Genomic DNA, 19290 nt, shown 5'->3' with positions numbered 1-19290 from the left:
AGATCAAGCAAAGTCTTTTCAGTCTGGCAATTTTGTTGAGCCCATGTGAATTTTAGCCTCAGTTTCTTGTTCCTAGCTGACATGTGTGGCAGCTAGGAACAAGAAACTGGCAGCTGGTGTGGTCTACTGCTGCTGTAGCCCATCAAGGTTTGGTTGTAACCAGCGGTTATTGGTTTTAACTGTTGAAGTAACCATCAGCTTGAAGCAGTCTGGCCATTATATTCTTTTAAGAATCCCCAAAATGTCTGCTTGGAGCGCATAAAGATGAATGTCTGAAGCAGATGTTTCCTCCTAGTGAACTCATCTGTGCTGCTAAGACAAAAATCATGTAACTCCAATGTTGACTACCAACAGGGAGCACTTACAAAAACTTCAGGAAAAGGTTTGTAATGTCAATTTCACCAGTTTATTGTGGCAATTTCGTATAGATTCCCTGTTAACTTTTCTAACTGGCCATGATGTTCAGGCCCTCAGCCAGAACTGCACTGAAAACACACTTTATTCTGCGGTGGAAATCGTAGCAGTGTTTCAGGAATACTCATTTAAAACTACAAAATTAATACTTAAAAAAAATTGAACACAAATTTCTACAATCTTTAGGCTGTTATTTTTATGTCATTTTCTTTTTTTTTTCTTTTTTTTAACTACTTCCCCTTTTCAATGGTGCATGCTTTACCCTCTGAGCCAGTTTTGTTTTGTCACAATAATTATATTAATATTTTATTCTACAGTAGGTTGTTTTTAATGCTCATGTCAGCTCATCTATATATAGTATATATATAGATGAGCTGACATATATATATATAGTAACAAGCTGGATAAACTATCCAGCTTGTTACTAGCACACAGTTTAACAACCAGTATCTGTGACTGCGGGTGCATTAGTACACGTGGCACTAAATCTGCTGAACAATACATACAGGTTTTGCAACCACATATAATGGCATTCATCTAGATGACACCTTTTCAGGAAGACAATGCAAAACTTCATTCTGCACATATTCAATAAAAGAGAGTGTCTGGGTTCTAAACTGCATGCTTGCAACTATAAAGCAATAAATATGAATTAAGATGCACTGAAAAATGTGAAAACATTTGGCTTCGAATCTCCAGGAACTGATGTCCATCCGTTCCTGAACGCAGTGATGCAACACAGTGGTAAACATGCCTCATAACATATTTAAAATGTTTTGTTGGAATTTTTTTTAAAATAGCATGATTTTTGAAAAAAAGAACACTTCTCACTTTAAACATTGTCTTTCATCTGGTTTGAATCAACTAAAGGGCTTTTGATAATTTACAGATAATCACATTGCACTTTTCTTGACATTTTACAGTGTGTCCTGACTTCTTAGTAAAGAAGGTTGTAAAACATACACTAAAATTTTCTCAAATGACTGATTTTCACAAGTAATGTTCTCATGTATGCCTGTATCTCACCATCGCAGCAGTTTTGGTTTTATTTGGTTTAAAATATGTGCATTGCAAAGATTTCTGTAGCACCATCCCACCAGATTTCCCTTTCACCAACTATTGACACAGCGTTCTGGGGATTATCCAGAGTGAGTACAGAAAGTTCCGTTTATTTGTTCAGTTCTGTTGTCAAACCAGGCTGCAATGGAGGTGTTAATGTAAAAAATCAGTGTGGCAGATAAGCGTTAGTCATTCAGACTTTGCTCTGTCCTCTTTGCAAATACCCAGTTTCCAACCCCCAGCTGGTTGCATCAGTTTACACTCATATTCACCCCACAGCCAAGAGCCGAAAAAAAGAAAAGGCATTCAGTGAATTCCGATGTTTCACTATACTGTATTTCACATATTGCACTCGTGGTTCGTGCGCTGTAATGTGCTCTAATAAAGTAAATCTATAAAATATGATTACATAGTTGAGTTTGTTTCCCTGTTTAAAAAGTGTGGGTAGTTAAAAGCTTCCCATCCAGTTTTCCTGCTCTCGGCGGACTGATGTGTGCAGGGAGCGCCTCTCTTTCACTTCCAGGTGCAGCCCGCTGCGATCCAGTCACAATTCAACACGAACTGCTTTCTGCCTCATAAAGGCGCATGCGCATTACGCCTGACCCTCCGGTTTCTGCGTGCACTGCCACGTTAGTAGCGGTAGACACAAAATACCAGCTACTCTCCCAACCTTAAACGAGGGGAAACGGACCTGAAACTAACACCTGTTCCTCCACCACAGCCGTAGCCGAGCTCGTCCGAACCTTTCGTCTATTTTAGGGAAGAAAACTCGACGGCGACGATGTTGAAGTTTCTGATTTTCTGCACACTGGCTGTGGCCATCAACGCTGAGATAGCCGAGGAAGAAGATGTCCTGGTGCTGAAGAAGAGTAACTTCGACGAGGCTCTCCAGGCTCACCCCAACATCCTGGTTGAGTTCTGTAAGTGATTCTGACTGCTTTTAAAATGTCTCCAGCTCAAGCTAAGCCTCCCGCTGCGGTCTCAGCTCGTGCAGAGCTAAGCTAGCCGAGTTAAGCCTGACATAATGTTAGCATTAAACTTTGACACTTGAGATAAGTTGCTGCTGGTTAGCTAACTCACCGACGTTGGGTTTGGTTTTTCGTTCATGCGTGACTGTAATTCACCGAGCTACAGAGCTGCTGTAGTTATTCCTTTAATGAAACAGAGAGCCTTGATCATCGGGCTGTTTTCTCGCTGTGATGGTAAAAGTAGTCAAGCTAACACCGAAGTGTAACGGGACTCTGCCGCGGAGGCAAAACTTGGCTGTTACCCTCAGATTTATTTTCTGCAAACCTCAACCAGTTTGTAACATCTGTGCGAATATAGTATATCCTTAAATTAGCTTTATCTCTGGTGAATTGTATAGAAATTGTGCAGTGCCGTACTTAAGATACATCTGTTGCTTTAAGAGCATTATTAAGGCCACGAAGGGGTTTTTTGCACGCCTCAAATTGGGCCTTTGGGGGTGTCTGAGGAAGTTGCTGTGCACATAGCAAAAGGCAGTGAGTCTTCTCTGAAGTTAGAGAAGTCTGTGTTAGTTCTGAGTATTTAGCGTATCTTATAATCGGGGAAATATAGCGAGTTTTTTTTAATAAGGTGTTTTTTTATTAATACAAAATTTCCCCCTAATTTGAGTCGCCAAATTGTAAAATGCAGGGAAGCTGGGATGGTGGAGAGCAGATAAATGGGTCAAGATAGGTTTCGATCGGCTGTTGCGGTTTCATGCGGTAGCTTTCGCTTTTCTTGCACCTCCTGATAATTCATTTCCCGATTGAATTGGCTTATTAAACTGGTTAGTTTGGGCTTTGCAGGCCCGTCCCGCTTCACTTTTGTCTGATTGTTGACCTTTTTCACAAAGTGTGTGACAGCTGATTGGACTAGTCGGCTCTCGGGATGGGAGGGATGAAGGGCTTTGTTTGCCCACGTCCTCCTCAGCTGGGCGGGATCTCTGCGTGCATGGAGCTAGGTTGACGTGTACTTACAAAAGTTCAACTGTGTGTGTTTGTAATGACCCGAGTGGTACAAGGAAGTTTAGTTCTTTGTCAATACGTTTTAAAAAATGAGGTCATTAGTTGACGTGGCCTTTCTGATAAGCAGGTTTATCGGTTCCAAGTGTATAAGTACACTTCGCGACTGAACGTGAAACAAGAGGAGAGAGGCACACACAAGGTTTTGTTCTTCAGCAAAATTGTCTTTATAATCTAAGATTATCTGATCTTAGTCTTCAAGTTGTTATTATTATTATTTTAATCCTGGAAACATTTAAATGTGCAACTTTAATATTGGAAAAGGTTTTGCTCTTGCAATAAACCCCCCCCCCCACACACACACCTCCCAGTTTCATTATTTTTTATTTTTTATTTTGGTAAATTAGTGATATTTCAATGGTGCCTTCTAATTGGGCATTCAAAGTATTTTTTTACTATGAGCCACACTAAGTCAGGCACTCTCACACCGTCTTAACTCTGATTTCTGTATCTTGTCTAAGGATGTTTAATATACAGACTGAAGGAGTCAGGGATTGAACCACCAACCTACCCTCCTTATCCACATACAGATATATTATGGATCCTTAAGGGAATCATTAAAAGTACAAGCATCCTTTAAGAAACCTGCTGATTTCACTTTAAGTTGCTCAAAACATTCAGATATTTTCACAATAGAATAACAGGACACTATATTGGCCGTGTTTGTTTTTTTTGTTTAAATGATGATAAACAGAATTGATTGTTTAGGAAAACCTCTTTATTATCCCATTGTGCCAAGCAAAGGGAGACTCAAATACTTTAATCCCACTCACACACCATCCTTGAGCAAAAATCAAATTGTACAAATTTGTGAAGCTGGATCCAAGAGATGAAATGGGGATGGAAATTCAGAACCACTTTGGAGTGTCCTATCAATCAGGATCGAATGCCTCCAGGCACTCGAGCACTTTCATCAGTGCTGCTGTCGTTTTCTGACAGCAACAATTTTGCAAAAAGACATCAGGCTCATTGCAGTTGAGCTTTTGAACATCCAAGTCCTATTTCAATAGACTTTCTACAGTCTCTACATAGTTTTCATCACAGAAGCACTGAGGTGTCAGTAAAATATTCTCTAAAAAACCTATAGTCAGAACTGACTACAAATTAAATCTTATCAATCATCCCCAAGGACAGAAGGTGATGCGGAAATGGCCGATGGATAGTTTGGATGAATGTAGCTTTTTAATTTGCTGATTAATACAAATTCTCATGTGGTCTTTTGTTCTTTGTCACATTTTTGTTTTCCACCATTATGATCTGATATCATTCTCGGTAGCAATACAAACCTTTCTCTGTGTGGTTTCCTCAGATGCCCCATGGTGCGGTCACTGCAAGGCCCTGGCTCCAGAGTATGCCAAGGCTGCTGGCATGCTGAAGGCAGAGAGTTCAGACATCCGCCTGGCTAAAGTGGACGCCACAGAGGAAACAGAACTCGCCCAAGAGTACGGCGTCCGGGGATACCCCACCATAAAGTTCTTCAAGGGTGGAGACAAGGAATCTCCCAAAGAGTACTCAGGTGAGTGGGGATGGATGCGTTTCATTCATAAGTTTTAGTTTAAAAATTGGGGTGGACCATAGTTGTTTCTGGCTGCTGATTTCCAAGTAATTAAAATAGGAGTGAGGGGAGGGGGTGGAAGCATTTAAACGGTTAACACTGAGTTATTCACATACACACGCTGTCAAGCTGCCATTTCAGCTGGTCGTGGCCCTCTCGACCTTTGTAACTTGGCATTTTGTGCCACTGCAGCTGGATTAAAGACAGAGGTGATTGTGTCCATTTCTAAATTATATCTGTACTAAAGTTCAGAGATTCAGACTATACCAAGGGACATATTACCTTGGGGGTGACACGTGTCATTAAGGAGCATACTGCAGCGGCTACTCGCACTATAACAGCGAGCATAAATGATTATTAAAACGAGAAAGCATCTCGTTTCCTTCAGCAGTGAGTCTGTACTCGATGACCGTCATGAATCTGCTTTGGTTATCAGTGTCTGTACTGCCTCTGTTCTAGCAGGATGACAAACATAAAGGAACAGAAGCTCCAGCATTGGGACTTTTTCAGAGGTCAAAGCCAATTAAGTTATAAGTGACTGTTTCTGGGGGTTTACTGGTATTCTTGTTTGTGGCCCCCATGCTAAATGTAGCCTATCCTTGTTTTCAGACTTGATAACATCAGAAGAACATTATTTCTAAAAGTCAAACCAAAACACAGACACAAGGAAGGCTCAGATCTTTTGTACAGGAGTAGAAATGTTGCATAAACAAGCTAATAAAAGCCAAAATTTGTTAAATAATTAGGAAGTTTCATTGCTGTGAACAGGTGTCGTATACACACACGAGCAGGATTCCTGCCAAATCAAAATACGCAAACGGCCTAATATAAAACAGAACGGTGGATTAAAACATTTCTGGAGTAGGATCACCAGAGCCCTCGTAGAAAGAAGTCTACATCCATGCTGTTTATAAAACAAGAATAATTTAAGTGTAGTGAGTGCAGTAACGTTTAGTCATCTAGTCAACTACTTGCATAGGTCCCCGTCAGCTCGGGGAAGGATGGACTTATGGAAAGATGACAAACTTCCACGTCAGCTTCCTGATCGAGTCTTATCAGTTACACAATGTCCTTCCTGATTCATCCATCACATGATCATTTTTCATATTTAAGCAGAAACATCAGCTTTAATTAACAGTAGCTGACTCATAAAGGATGGCAAGCTGCAGGACTCTTAAAGTAAATTTTAATCATCCTGTGGTTAAACCAGATGGTCGTATCATAGTTTCATGTGGAGAGATTTATTATTTCAATTGTTTTTAGTTTTTCTGAAGTGTCAACAACCAGAAAAAACATAAATATATAATTGAACACTTTAATTAAATGTGAAGAAGATAAATTGGTATGAATATTTGGTTCATTCCACCGACCTGTTTTACATGCAGTATAATAGAAACAGCACAACACAAACTGATAGCCTAAATGTTCATCCTTTAGTTTAATTTCTGCCTCATGATGAAATTTATATGAACTACACACTTTGGGAATAACTGATGAGAAATCTGAAGTTTATCCTTTGTTACACATCTACAATACTTGTCTTTGTAGTATTGGGAGGAGACACCAATCCCCTGGGGGTTGCTTCAGGAAGGGCACCGGTGTAAAAATCTGTCAAACGTGCAGAGTTACCCGCTGTGACGATCTCCTGTGAATAAGGGAGCACCTGAAAGTAGCTTGTAGTAGTTTTAGAAACTGTTGACTTTCACTTTATTTATTTATTTTTTTAGCTTTAGCAAGAATCACATCTACACATCTACTTTTATAGTATTTATTTTAGCATCATTCATCATGTTTCTCAGCTGGTGCTAAAATACTGAGCTGATGGTGCATTGCTGCTTTGTGACTTTTCTCCTTCAATGCTCTTTGATGAATTGGTCTTGCCTCTGAAATGATGCAATCTTAAGTAAGTTCTGTCTGAGCATAGTGACTGACTATTATGTCATAAAAATGATGTTATTACAGGGTTAGGGGTTTAGATTAAATTGCTGAAGCCGGGCCCGAGTGACTCCTAAGTAATATGATCTGCACAGCAGCCTAAACATGAGCCAGCCAATCGGCTGCATTAGACGGGCAGTGGGCGGGCCTTGCTCCGCACGTTCCCCTCACGCTGCCACTGGGACGTGGTCGAGGTATGTGCATTTCTTCACGTCTCCTCTGCTGGCCTGACTCAGTTTTCAGCTGGAGGAGAAGAGAGCAGGTTGGGAAGTGCTTTTGTGGAAACGACTACTCTGCCTTAAAAAAAAAAAAAAAAAAAAAGCCGCCTCCCACGCACTGCCTGAAACCTCAAAGTGCTGCATAAAGACTACGTGCTGAATCGCCTCATCGTTTTCATAGTGAAACTGCTGTTGCATCACAGGTCCAGCCTCTTTTAAGTCCAGTTTAAGTAAAACCCACAGAAAGTAAACATGTTTTAACAGCCTCACAAATGTGGCGTACAGTTTTATATTTTTCAATCATTGTGTGGTGATTAAACTGCTGAGGTACTTGAATATGAAAGGGGAAACGACTGAGCCTGAGTTGAAGTTGTAAAGAGCAGTTAGGTTTCAGAAATTGCAGAAGTGCAAAAATTTTAACTGGCAAAGGCGCTTAAGTGTTCACACCCATAAAGTGAGTCGGTTGCCTCCGTGTGTTACGTGACCACAGGAAGTGCTGTGCAAATTCACTTCAATCTCACGCCCCCAAAAAATTTCAAGGTCTGCCTGATCCATTGGTGCTTTTTAAATAGTTTTGTACTTAAAACTAATTGGTGCATTGAACTTTTAGGCATAGTGTTACTAATGTGATTGTGAGAATAAACTCTTTAAAAATGTGATTGTCCCTGTTCAGCATGCAGATTGCACCTTTCTTAAAACTCCTGATGACGTGAGTGGTTTGCTGTAACGAAAACAAATTCAGGCCAAAAAGGACAAATTAAATAAAATATGCACGTGTTTTTATACACAGACTGTAGGGTATGTCCCCAATACAAAAGCATGCATGCATGCAATGTAAAGAATGAAGTTGGTATTTTGTTTGCCGGTATATTATTTTTATTTATAATCATGCTTGGTTGAGATGGTAGAGTGCCACGTAATCAGCTGATGCTAGTGTTCATTGTTGACAAGCTGCCTTCATAAAAACGTACAGGTGCGCTGCACAGACACAGATCCCAGGTAATTTGTGTCATGTAAGATTTATGAAAATGTAAATTTCTGAAACTTTACTGACGGGCCTTTTTTGTGTATTGTGAAGTTGGACGTTTATGGGAATTAATGGAGCCTTTAATGGCCAGTCGAGGAACTGATGGTATTTAGCACTGGTGTTGGCTTCATTTTGTTTAAGACTGTTGCTGGGTAAAGTTAGACTGTGTTTGGGTAACGGTTTGGCTCTTACAAAACTGCTTTCAACAATATTCTAACAGCTCATCTAAATGTAATGAAATTTAGCACTGCTCTGACTCGTAGCTCTGGTTCAACTAGGTGGGCAAAGAAGAGGCAGGCACATAGATGTTTTTCAAATTAATATTCATGTACCCATTTCCCCCCCCACTCAAGATCAGCTATTTCTATTGAAATCCAAACTAAAAAGCCTGAATTACTGTTTTGTTTCAGCTGGCAGGCAGGCGGATGACATCGTCAACTGGCTGAAGAAGCGCACAGGGCCCGCCGTCGCCACCCTGAATGAGGTCACCGACGCAGAGTCTCTGATCGCTGATAATGAGGTGGCAGTCATCGGATTCTTCAAGGTGCGATTCGGATCTCTATAAGTGAAATGTGTTTACGGTATCATCTCTAAAAGCAGAAGATTAGTCCTAATTCCTGCCTTTCCTTTAAAAATATACATATATTGTCGTGTTGCAATCAAAGCAGAGGTTGAAGCTACTGCAAGTTTCAGTCAGAGGATTGCTGTTTGTCTTTTAGGATGCAGAGTCTGCTGGTGCCCAGGCCTATGAAAAAGCAGCTCAGGCCATAGATGACATTCCCTTCGCCAAGACCTCCAGCGATGCCATTTACTCCAAGTTTGAAGTGTCCAAGGACAGCGTTGTCCTCTTCAAGAAGGTGACTCTCAAATATTCTCTTGCGTCTGTTTGTACACAAACATGTGGACAAACTGTGTTCACAGGACATCAGGAAGACATAGTTCTCTTACTGACTTCATCTAAAGCTGTTTCTCAGTCTGAGGTGTAATCGGAATACATTGTAAATATGTTGTTTGTGCCTGTGAAACGCACTTCCATGTGTAAGTATTTACAGTGGAGCTGCAGAAGACGCCACAGCTGTGTCTCTGATCCACACCTCTGTAATTTGATGCTGTTGAACCCACAGTATCCGCTCTCCGGTGCTAAACTTGGCTCGTTTGAGCTACTTGAACGTTTAAGACGTGCACTTTGCTCGCCCTCACTGCTGTGCATGTTGTTAGGTTACTGTCTGTCTTCCAAGCAGCTCCCGTTGGCTAAAGGCAGAGGATGAATGCATGTAATTTGAATGCCTTCCTATAAGCCTGTATAGGTAATAAAACTCACTATAATTTACACAAGAGGTCATTAACTACAGCCATCTCATGTGCAGTTGGTCAGATCAGTTTGTTATCTGCAGTACAGTCAGCCTGTTGATTCATCAGATTGAGTCAAAGTCCAGAGGATCTTTCAGAAGTGGTGCGTTGGCAACCATGTAACACGAGGAACCTACGGAAATGAAAACCGCTGAAAATTTACAATATCAATTACAATGCAAATATCAGTTACGAAAAGTCTGTGGATGTTTTATTGGCCGAGCGTGTTCACATGATGTCAATGTTAACCTCAAAATCATGTCAGTTACATAAATTCAAAAGAGCTCAAATTTAAAGAACATGTAAAAACAATGGCAGATTGCTTGATTTAAAAAATGGGTTTGAAAACATTTTCACTAAAATAAAAACAAACTAGAGTTTAGAAAAAACTGAAACAGTAATGTGTACCTAAAGCTAAAATACTGTAGTTCATATCATTTTAGTTTTAGTGGTTGTCAGTTTGGTAAAATGTGCCAGCACCTCCTGCCTGGTCACTTTGTCGAACGTGTTTATTCAGATGTTTTGGCGTCTACATGAGTTTTTCCCCTGAGCAATGATCAACAGTGAAACTCAAGAAACCGAAACATTTTCACACAGCAAAATCTGAACTATGAGCAAATCCTGGAAACTCGACTCAAATTTAAAAGCTGCTGTGATGCCTTGCGTTGGTTTCTGGACTAACCCTTGGTGCAGTGGTTGCTGCCATGTTAGTTTTTTGGAGCCAAAGGCGGCTGAAATGACAAACAGCTGACACTAGGAAGCTCGGTTAGATAGCTGCATCTGTAAATTGTGATGGTACAACACATGTGCACAGATGCATGCTAACAAGTGTCAAATGTAACAGAGAAGTATAAACTTAAACTGCTGCAGCACAGCAAACAATGTTAACACAAACAAGGTGCCGAGATTTTAAATGACATAAAGAGGGGGGGGATTTGGCTGGTGTCGAACATTTTGCCCTGCGAGTGCTGCCAGTTTGTCAGTATTTAGAGCCACCTCTAAAAAAAAATATGAACACTCGGAGCAAAGTGTTACTAATTGACTAGAACGCTTCAGTTTTAATGTTGTTGGAAACATTATCTGAAGCTTCAGGTTTCTAAACCAATGGCATGTTGAGTTTTTCATAGCTTTATGCTGTCAGCAGAGACAGGAAAGCAGCGTTATCTCTTGATAGATGGAAAGTAATCTTGCAAACACAATAACTGTATTTTCAAATCTAACCTTAAACTGTGACACTGCACGTGTGTGTCCACGCTAGGGCTGAACGATTATGGAAAATAATCTAATTGCGATTTTTTTGCCCCAATATTGCGATTGCGATGCGATATGCGATTATTTTTTAAGGTCTTTGTCTTCTGTATTATTAAACAAAGACAAGCAATACATCATATAGTATGGCCAATACTATATTACATTAATTTTAAACTGTTCTTTCCTGGAAGACAGACCTCTGTTATGATGACATGAGGTGATGCATGAATTGATGACTGACATTTTTATTTAACTTCTTCAATCACAACAGTATATTTGAACATACACAATAGTTTATTTTTAGCTTACAAACATCTGAGCATAAAGTGCTGACAAGGAACCCTGGTGTAAACATTAAAATGAAAGTCAGTACAATGTGCAGATTGCAGAAATATACATAAAAAAAAATCAGTGGCTTTACCACACTCAGTTTTTCGACATCTGTGAACTACTAGACAGTCATTCAATTAAAAAATAATATTAAATAAATAAAACTAATAAATAAAAAATACACACATCTTACTGATCTCTGCAGTCAGTAACATTACACATAAAGTGCAAACATAATAGCAATTGTATAAACACACACACAAACACGACTTTAAAATTTAAAGGCGTGAAATTAGACGGTCTAGTTCTGATTAGCGTCATCGCTGTCTCGGTGGAGTTCAATAAACTCAGCCGTGTGCTCCTTGCTATCTAAAATATAACCAGACACTGGTGTAAATTCTCGACTGTCTCATACTTCTGTTTAATAAGTTTTCTGTTTGACGTTTAGTCAGCTGTGTGAAAACCAAGGAGGAACCCACCCGGGGGATTAATAAAGTTTTATTTTATCTAATCTAATAACTTTAATCTCAGCCAAACCGATTTACTCACGAACAAACAAAACACTGAAAAAAGCCCAACAATAACATTTTTAGGTTGTCTAAGTGACTTATATATTACGTTTAACCCGAGCAGCGAAACTCCGCGGTGATCTGAAAATGATGTGCCGGGAGTTGTGCCGTTCTCGGCCGCATCAGTAACCCTCGAGCTTGCGGCTAGCTGTCGAGCTAGCCGGAGGGTAGCAGACGCCTCTGAAAACGTCGAAGCACTTTTGCAAATATGGGATATCTTGATAAACCGAGCAGATATTTGATGTTTACACAACTACTTTCTCGCCTGAAAATATGTTAAAAGTTTGTTTTGTGACCCAGAAAGATTAGTATGAGTAATTTCAAAACTTAGTAGCGGCCGCCATTGCTGGAAACTGGAGTTCCAGCCGTGCTATGAATTCTGGGATATGGTAGTAATTTGGACAGCCTTCGGCGCGTCGCTGTGACGTAATCGGTCTACAAATGCGGCCTCAGGAGGATGCAGCCCATGAATTTGGACATGTCCAGAGTATAATCGCAGCCTTTGCGGTTAGAAAATTGCACTTGATCATGTCGCGATATTATCGCAAATGCGATATATCGTTCAGCCCTAGTCCACGCACTGCAGGACAGCTACTGGCCTATTTCTGACATCGGTGTGTATTTAATAAATTAATAACAGGCAGCTCTGTCCTTGTTTGATAGTTGGGAGGTGATCTGTAATTTAAAAAACAAACAAACAATTTCATGCAGGCCTTGTTGCTGCAGCATGAAGCAACTTCACAACATAAGTGTTCGGCCCTTAGGGTGTTGGGTGATCTGGCACATGTACAAGTGCTTAGTCCTCCTCGTGCCATTGTCTGGCCTCTGAAACCTGTTGGTAACTTCATACTGGCACAAACATCGCGGACATGTGGGCAGCTCTTAAGCAAACGCTCCCAAAGCAGGGGCTCGGTTTTAATAAACAGCTGGGAGTCTTTCACTTGTTTATTTGACCGAGGATTTTGGAGCTTAAGTTTCAGTGCCATTCAGGCTGGCAGTACGCCACAGGCCAAATTTCCTCTCTGCTATTGTGCCAGTAAGAGCTGCCTGGCACAGCTGCACCACTGCTATTCTTAACAACCGATAAAAGTCTCTTCGGTCTGCTGGGGGTTACCGGGCGACTTTAAAGTGCTCTGTCTGGGAAATCTATGTCCGGTGTTCACAGGCAGACTAGATGTGACACCAGGTGGGTAATATTTGCAACTATAATGTTTCTATGTTTCCTTTGCAGTTTGATGAGGGACGCAATACCTTCGATGGTGAGCTGACCAAAGAAGCGCTTCAGTCCTTTGTCAAGGCCAACCAGCTGCCCCTGGTCATTGAGTTCACCGAGCAGGTAATTGATGGGGCTGCTCACAGCATTTAGATCCCTTTTTCTCACACCATCATGCTGTCCGCACTCCAGATGTTTTCCTCACGTGTCAAACTGTTTTCTCCAGACTGCCCCTAAAATCTTCGGCGGAGAAATCAAGTCCCACATCCTCATGTTCCTGCCCAAAGCTGCCTCAGACTTCCAGGACAAAATGGACCAGTTTAAGAAGGCCGCAGAGGGATTCAAGGGTCAGGTACGGCAAAGCTGTCACTGTAAAGTGCAAAATTGTACCATCAAGAGAGCAGTGTGGTGTTTCTTTTGGGATTGAGATGCTGGATTTTCCAGAAAGTCTGCAGTTATTGCCCATAAAGGACATTATAGGTGTTTACAAATGTCAATAGGTGGCTGGCTATATTAGCCAACCTAACTGTTAGAGGTTATCTCTAATCACGTGGACAAGCAATTTTGAGAGTTGGTACACATCACTCAATCGGAAGAGTGGGTATTCTCCATCATGCTAGAAAATAAGGTGCAGCACTCAGTGTCCAGCAGAAGGGAGCCAGCCATCAGTGACCTGCAATGAAGGAACGTGTTATTTGGGTGTTTTTTATATGGTGACCTCAAGGAAAACACTTTATTGAAAATGTATTTTCAGCCAAGCAGACACATGTGTTGTTGGTAAAGATGGTGAAAAACGTTTCTTTTTGAAGGTGTTTTGTTTTTTCTCCAGTAAACATCCAAAGTTGGCAAACATTTAATCACACTTCTTAAACTTGGCTCTTTGTACCTGTATACACCCTGACGCACGCATCAGGAGGGCTATTTTGAGTAAAATCATTCACTGACTCCGCCCTCTCTTCTGTCCAGATCCTGTTCATCTTCATCGACAGTGACATTGACGACAACCAGCGAATCCTGGAGTTCTTCGGCCTGAAGAAAGAGGAGTGCCCTGCCATCCGCCTCATCACTCTGGAGGACGAGATGACCAAGTACAAGCCAGAGAGCGACGCCATCACTGCAGAAAGCATCACTCAGTTCTGCAAACTGTTCACTGAGGGCAAACTCAAGGTGAGGGACACCGCTATACATAGACTTTATTCTGGCCACAAGAAATGTTAATTTTGGACTTAATAGTCTCCATAAATCACATAGTGAAGGCGATTGCATGACCACATCCAGAGTGCAAACATCTTTTTGGAATCTTACAAGCAATTACAGCCTTAATCCGCTTAATGCCATAAAGTATCTGTGTGATCCTTGCCTGTAGGAATGTGCTTTAAATACTCTCTCCAAACCACAGTTCGCTTTTTAAAGAAGTGATTGTCTGTTTCTCACAGCCCCACCTCATGAGCCAGGACATCCCTAAAGACTGGGACAAAAACCCTGTCAAGGTTTTGGTCGGCAAAAACTTTGAGGAGGTCGCCTTCAATCCCTCCAAGAATGTCTTTGTGGAATTCTGTAAGAGCTTTCCCTTCTTTCTGCATTTCAACCTTTTTTATTTTATGGTGCAGCGTGTTTATCTCCCATATCCTTAAATGAGAAGTGGGGCAAGCAGGTCGGGGGGGTGTTCACCTGTTGGGGCGATGGGGTATTTTTGCAGTCACTCTCTTGGGTGCGAGCTTTGGCAAAGCCCCTTGTCTGAAACTCAAATCGTCTTGCTTTGCCCAAGCTAAGCCAGATACCTGCTCATTCTCGAGGCTCACTCATGCACGCTCTCTGCAAATTAATTTGCTACCAGACACTTGATGCTGAAAAGCTCTGGTTAAATTTAGCTGTAGGATTGTTTGTTAGTGATCCTTGTCCAGATTTGCACTATTTTTGGAGCATTTTTTCCATATCTGGTTTATGTTGAGGTATGAACATCAGGAAAGGCCCCATATTCCCTGACAGGTGATGCGTTTTCTAGCCAGCCAAAGGATAGAGCCAGGTCAGGAAGCCGAGGCTGCACATGGCATGCACACTCTGTGGTTACTTGTTTCTAGCTTTATACTGTAAAGCGTTTCAAACTGAATTTTACTCACTGAGATAAAAAGAAAAACATTCCATGCATATTGAGTAAAGAGTTTCTTTCTGCAGTATAGAATTACATTTTGAGGTTTCAAATAAATGCTAAACAAATAAGTGCAAACATGTCTGCTAGTGTCTGAGCAGTTTACACCTTTTAACAAAATTAAACCTCCTTTGACTCTCTTTGATGAAAGGCCTTAAAATCAGTCCACAGGCTGGTAGAGGTAACCTCGGGGCCTTTTCTGCTCCCAGTGAACAACACTAGCTAAAGTTAGCTTAGATATTGAATCCACTATTGACGGGCTTCCAGCACATAGCTGCAGACACGCAAACCCAACTCAAACACAACCTGCGGTGGCTTCAGAAAGGATTTTGTCAGCTGCCACTTTATATCCACCGTAGCTGGTAAGCATCAGTGTGCTGATGCTGTTTACTCCATCCTGGGGTGTCATTTTTAACCAGTTTTGTAAAAGTTACATTGTTTTCCCTGAGCTGATGGTTGTTACTGTTTTTATCAAAAATTATTCACCATTAAAATTCTGGTTTTCTTTTAATAATCTTTGTGGTGATTTAGATGCACCATGGTGTGGACACTGCAAACAGCTGGCTCCAATCTGGGAGAAGCTGGGAGAGAAGTACAAGGACAGCGCCGACACTATTGTAGCCAAAATGGACTCCACAGCCAATGAGATTGAGGCTGTCAAAGTCCACAGTTTCCCCACTTTGAAGTTCTTCCCTGCAGGAGAAGAGCGCAAGGTGAGTGCTGACTGCTTTAACAGACTGTATGTAAAAGATGGAGATGGCTGACGTGGACGTTCTGAGTTTAGAGAAGGAAATGAAACCTGGCCTTCCTTGATCTGTGACCTCAGTAAAACTGTGGTCAGGACAGCTACTGGCCTATTTGTCGGTCAATAGTTTCAGAGTACAGAACAATGTTGAATTTGGATTTATGTTCACATTTGGGTAAAAAAAAAAAAAAGCTGATGAATCCAAGTTAAAAACAAATGACTACTAATACTGATATTTTTTAATAAACATTAGAAAATGATTCCCACTGGCCCGAACGCCACACCAGTTTTAATAACGGTTGGCATGTTACGACTGAAACTCCCTTGTCTGATCACTGAGCCGGAGAGAAGCCATTTCCACCCTCACACTAATCTTATTTATGTCTTTGCTGAGTTCTTGGAATCTGAAATCATTGCTATTGGGGTCACCTCAGTGCTATTACTGCCTCCTGATTTAGCAGCGTTAACCTTGTGCAGAAACATGAGCCCACTCCTGAAGGTTTCTGCAGCATTTTGTTGGTGTGCGGTTCTGGAGCATTCCTGCTCGATGGCTTCACTCACTTTAAGATGGCCTGCACATGCCTTGCGCTTTATTGGCCAGGCATGCTCGTGCCACTTTCTCTCAGGAATCTTAAACGAGTGCTATATACCAGGGTCACCCCATAATAAGTCTGCAGATTAGCCTGTGACACTGATTAGTGGAAGCATGCAGCGGAGTCTGGAGGTGGCTGCAATGACAGACATGATTATGTCTGATTTAAAATGCTAAAATTAAATTTGCTGGTTTTCCAAAAGTTGACCGTCTGTCTTTACTTTTGTCCTGCATATAGAGCAGCTTTGGACATTATAAAATAAGCAAATCTACTCAGTGTTTGCAATTAAATGCTTTGTGTGCATTTCTCAGAAACAAATATGGAAAAGTTTTTAACTTTGAACAAATTTATATCAAATTTATGTTTTCAGTGCACACGATTTTATTTCCAATTTTATTTGTAGTGTTTTCCAAAAGGAAATAAGTCTTTTGGATGAGGATTAGTATGCACATCAGTCAGAGGAGACTCTTCCTTTCTTGGTTTTCTTTCTGAAATGACGTCTCATCTGCAGGTGATCGACTACAACGGGGAGAGAACACTTGAGGGCTTCACCAAGTTCCTGGAGAGTGGCGGCAAAGAAGGCGGTGCCCCTGCAGGAGATGATGACGATGACCTGGAACCTGAGGTGAGATCCTCTGAACAGAGGTGCTCTGAAGTGCACAGACGGCACTCTTGCGGTCACCGTTGAACCTCATCGATTAGATGCTCGCCGGTATCGCATTTGAGCTTTCACGGATGTAGATGTCCAAATAATCTGATGTCTGGGTGCAGGTTTGAGGCAAAGCTGTTTTCTTGCCCAGATGTAAGCAGCTGATCAAAATGTATGTTTAAATTTTCTGGATAAAAGCCAGAATTACGACATCTATGGATTCAAATACTTGAAGAAAATAAAGACTTTGGTGAAGTTTCTGAAACTCGATGTATGCAGAGATACTCTACCGTACTTCCCTGTGTCACTCTGGCGTGCACGTTAGCATGTGAGACTTTCTCCTGACACCTTCCCACTCCACTGTTGCCACCACGCCCCCCCTTCACACAAGTCTAATTGCAGCCCAGTCCTTTAATGCCTCCTGCAGCTGTTGTCGCTGTTCACTGGGCTTCGCCTGGAGACCTGAGCCTCCAGGAAAAAAGCAGCACGTGCAGCGTAGCAGTCACCATTAGCATCTTCACATATCCCACACCTCTCCTCACCACACCTGTCCTCAGACTAGACAGAAGAAATGCCCTGTAAAGCAGAGATGTCATCAAAATGGCGAGCTGTGTGTCTGATGGTGTTGACTCAAGGTCTTGTTTAGTGATGAAGGGATTCAGGGTGACATCGGGGGTTATTTTCGGTAGTTTGCCGCAGCAGCAGGATTTGTTGAGTTGTCTCAATAAGCAAAGTCTTACTTTAACTCTGACTGTATCAGTAGATATCAGCATTTTTTCAATTAAAGTGTTCCTTTAATGTCGTTGAGTGGTTTATGTTGACAGTTTATATTTAAGCTATAAACCCTCTGTGGTACAGAGTAAATTGGACTTTGTTGAATCTCTAACCCTTGTTCTCTGCTCTGCAGGACTTGGAAGACGTGGAGGACGACTCCGATAGTGAGGACGGCACTGACGACGATGGACACGATGAGTTGTAAACGTCGGCAGAAACGGAGAGAGAGGAGAGTCCCGCCCTAACCCTCCCAAACAGTCACCATCACCACCTTCACTTCTTTGTGGACCTTCCCTGTCCTGTGAACATTCATTATTCCCCTTTAACTGCCTCTCAGTCAGTCAGTAAGCTGGCCTGATAACAGCCCACCAGCTAGTCAGTCCATCATTGGCATGGCAGGGCTTTTTTTCTTTCTTTCTTTTTTTTAACCCCCTCCCCGGCTCGTCACATCTGCAACCTCCAAACCTCTGGCTCAGACTGGTCTTGTCCCACCTGGCGGGACCCTGTGGAACAGTGCACCATTTCCTGTGGGAGACCTCAATGCCTTGTCTGCAAAGCTCCACATCAGCTGTCTGCCTTGTATATTTTGAACCAAATGTAAGAAAGAGAAAAAAAATGGCATTGAGATCCAAGTTTTCAAAATGTTTGTTTTTCCACACGCCCCCCTCCTTTTAAAGAGTCGTTGCTGTTCATTTGTTCAGTGTGGGTATCAGCAAATCGAGCGTTGTAACCTATGTTTGTATGTAAGGGGGGGGCGGGCTGCTGCCAGTGTTCTTCTCCCTCTGATAGGACCACAGGTTTGTGTGACAGTTTTGTAAGGACTGATCTCTCAGGGGAAAAGGGGCCATCCTGTAGATGTTTTCACTAAAATAAACCCCCATGGTGTAGCACAAAGAGCCCCCCATCTGTAGCCGAGACCAATTTATTTTCTTTCTTTGGGGGGGGGGGTCTGTCATTTCTTCATTCCCAAATCTTTCGGTTCTGTCTCCTCGTTTCAGCGCGGCTACTGACTATTCTGAAAGGAACAAAGTTAACTTTTTGGGGAAATCGTATTTTATTTAATTGCTTTCACTTTGAGGTTTTTTTTTTAAATTTTTATTATTATTTAGGACTTGTCATCTTTTTCTTTTTTTAAATAATGTACCATTGTGCCCAACTGTTGCCGGTTTGGCCCGGTTGGGGCAGAGTTGGCCCGTGTGGACGCTCTCAGACCTGGTGGGTGGGAGTATGGGGGATTCTGATGGGTTGCACTGCATTCATGCCTAATCAGAGATTCATGTGTTTACTACAGCAAACAGAGATTGGTTAAGTTTACTGGTCGGGTCGGTCTGAGAGACGTGTCTGATATCTGAAGCGGGGAGGGAACAATTGGAACAGCCTCACCCCTCACCCATACTGTACCTCCTGCATCCCTTTTGGCTCTACGCAGCAC

General features: G+C 41.8%; 2 protein-coding genes across 2 annotated transcripts in view; one reads left to right on the top strand and one right to left on the bottom strand.

Annotated features, from left to right (window-relative positions):
• Nucleotides 1–2051: 2051 nt before the first annotated feature.
• On the top strand, nt 2052–18755 carry p4hb (prolyl 4-hydroxylase, beta polypeptide). The gene is made up of 11 exons (XM_005737320.2): nt 2052–2393; nt 4810–5016; nt 8646–8779; nt 8955–9092; nt 12967–13071; nt 13175–13300; nt 13915–14115; nt 14385–14505; nt 15629–15810; nt 16947–17060; nt 17992–18755. The coding sequence occupies exons 1-11, from the start codon at nt 2255–2257 to the stop codon at nt 18061–18063; spliced, it is 1539 nt and encodes a 512-aa protein (XP_005737377.1). The 5' UTR covers nt 2052–2254; the 3' UTR covers nt 18064–18755.
• The window catches only part of LOC102208995 (excitatory amino acid transporter 3-like), an 18259-nt gene continuing 8071 nt past the window's right edge, over nt 9103–19290 (bottom strand). The window contains exon 6 of the mRNA XM_005737326.1: nt 9103–9718. Coding sequence (XP_005737383.1) covers nt 9661–9718 — 58 coding nt within the window. The 3' untranslated portion in view covers nt 9103–9660. The remainder of the gene's footprint in view (nt 9719–19290) is intronic.

Source organism: Pundamilia nyererei, unplaced genomic scaffold (assembly GCF_000239375.1).
Source record: "Pundamilia nyererei isolate P.nyererei 1_Seehausen unplaced genomic scaffold, PunNye1.0 scaffold00075, whole genome shotgun sequence".
NCBI classification, from domain to species: domain Eukaryota; kingdom Metazoa; phylum Chordata; class Actinopteri; order Cichliformes; family Cichlidae; genus Pundamilia; species Pundamilia nyererei.
Note: the sequence above shows the minus strand (reverse complement) of the source record. Positions and strands in the feature narration are given on the sequence as shown.

Excerpts from the sequence above, each read along its gene's own strand:
- p4hb (XM_005737320.2), top strand. The coding sequence starts at position 2,255 with ATGTTGAAGTTTCTGATTTTCTGCACACTGGCTGTGGCCATCAACGCT. Across the intron at positions 8,780-8,954 it reads CAGTCATCGGATTCTTCAAG|GATGCAGAGTCTGCTGGTGC; the intron begins GTGCGATTCGGA and ends TTTGTCTTTTAG. Across the intron at positions 14,116-14,384 it reads TCACTGAGGGCAAACTCAAG|CCCCACCTCATGAGCCAGGA; the intron begins GTGAGGGACACC and ends TGTTTCTCACAG.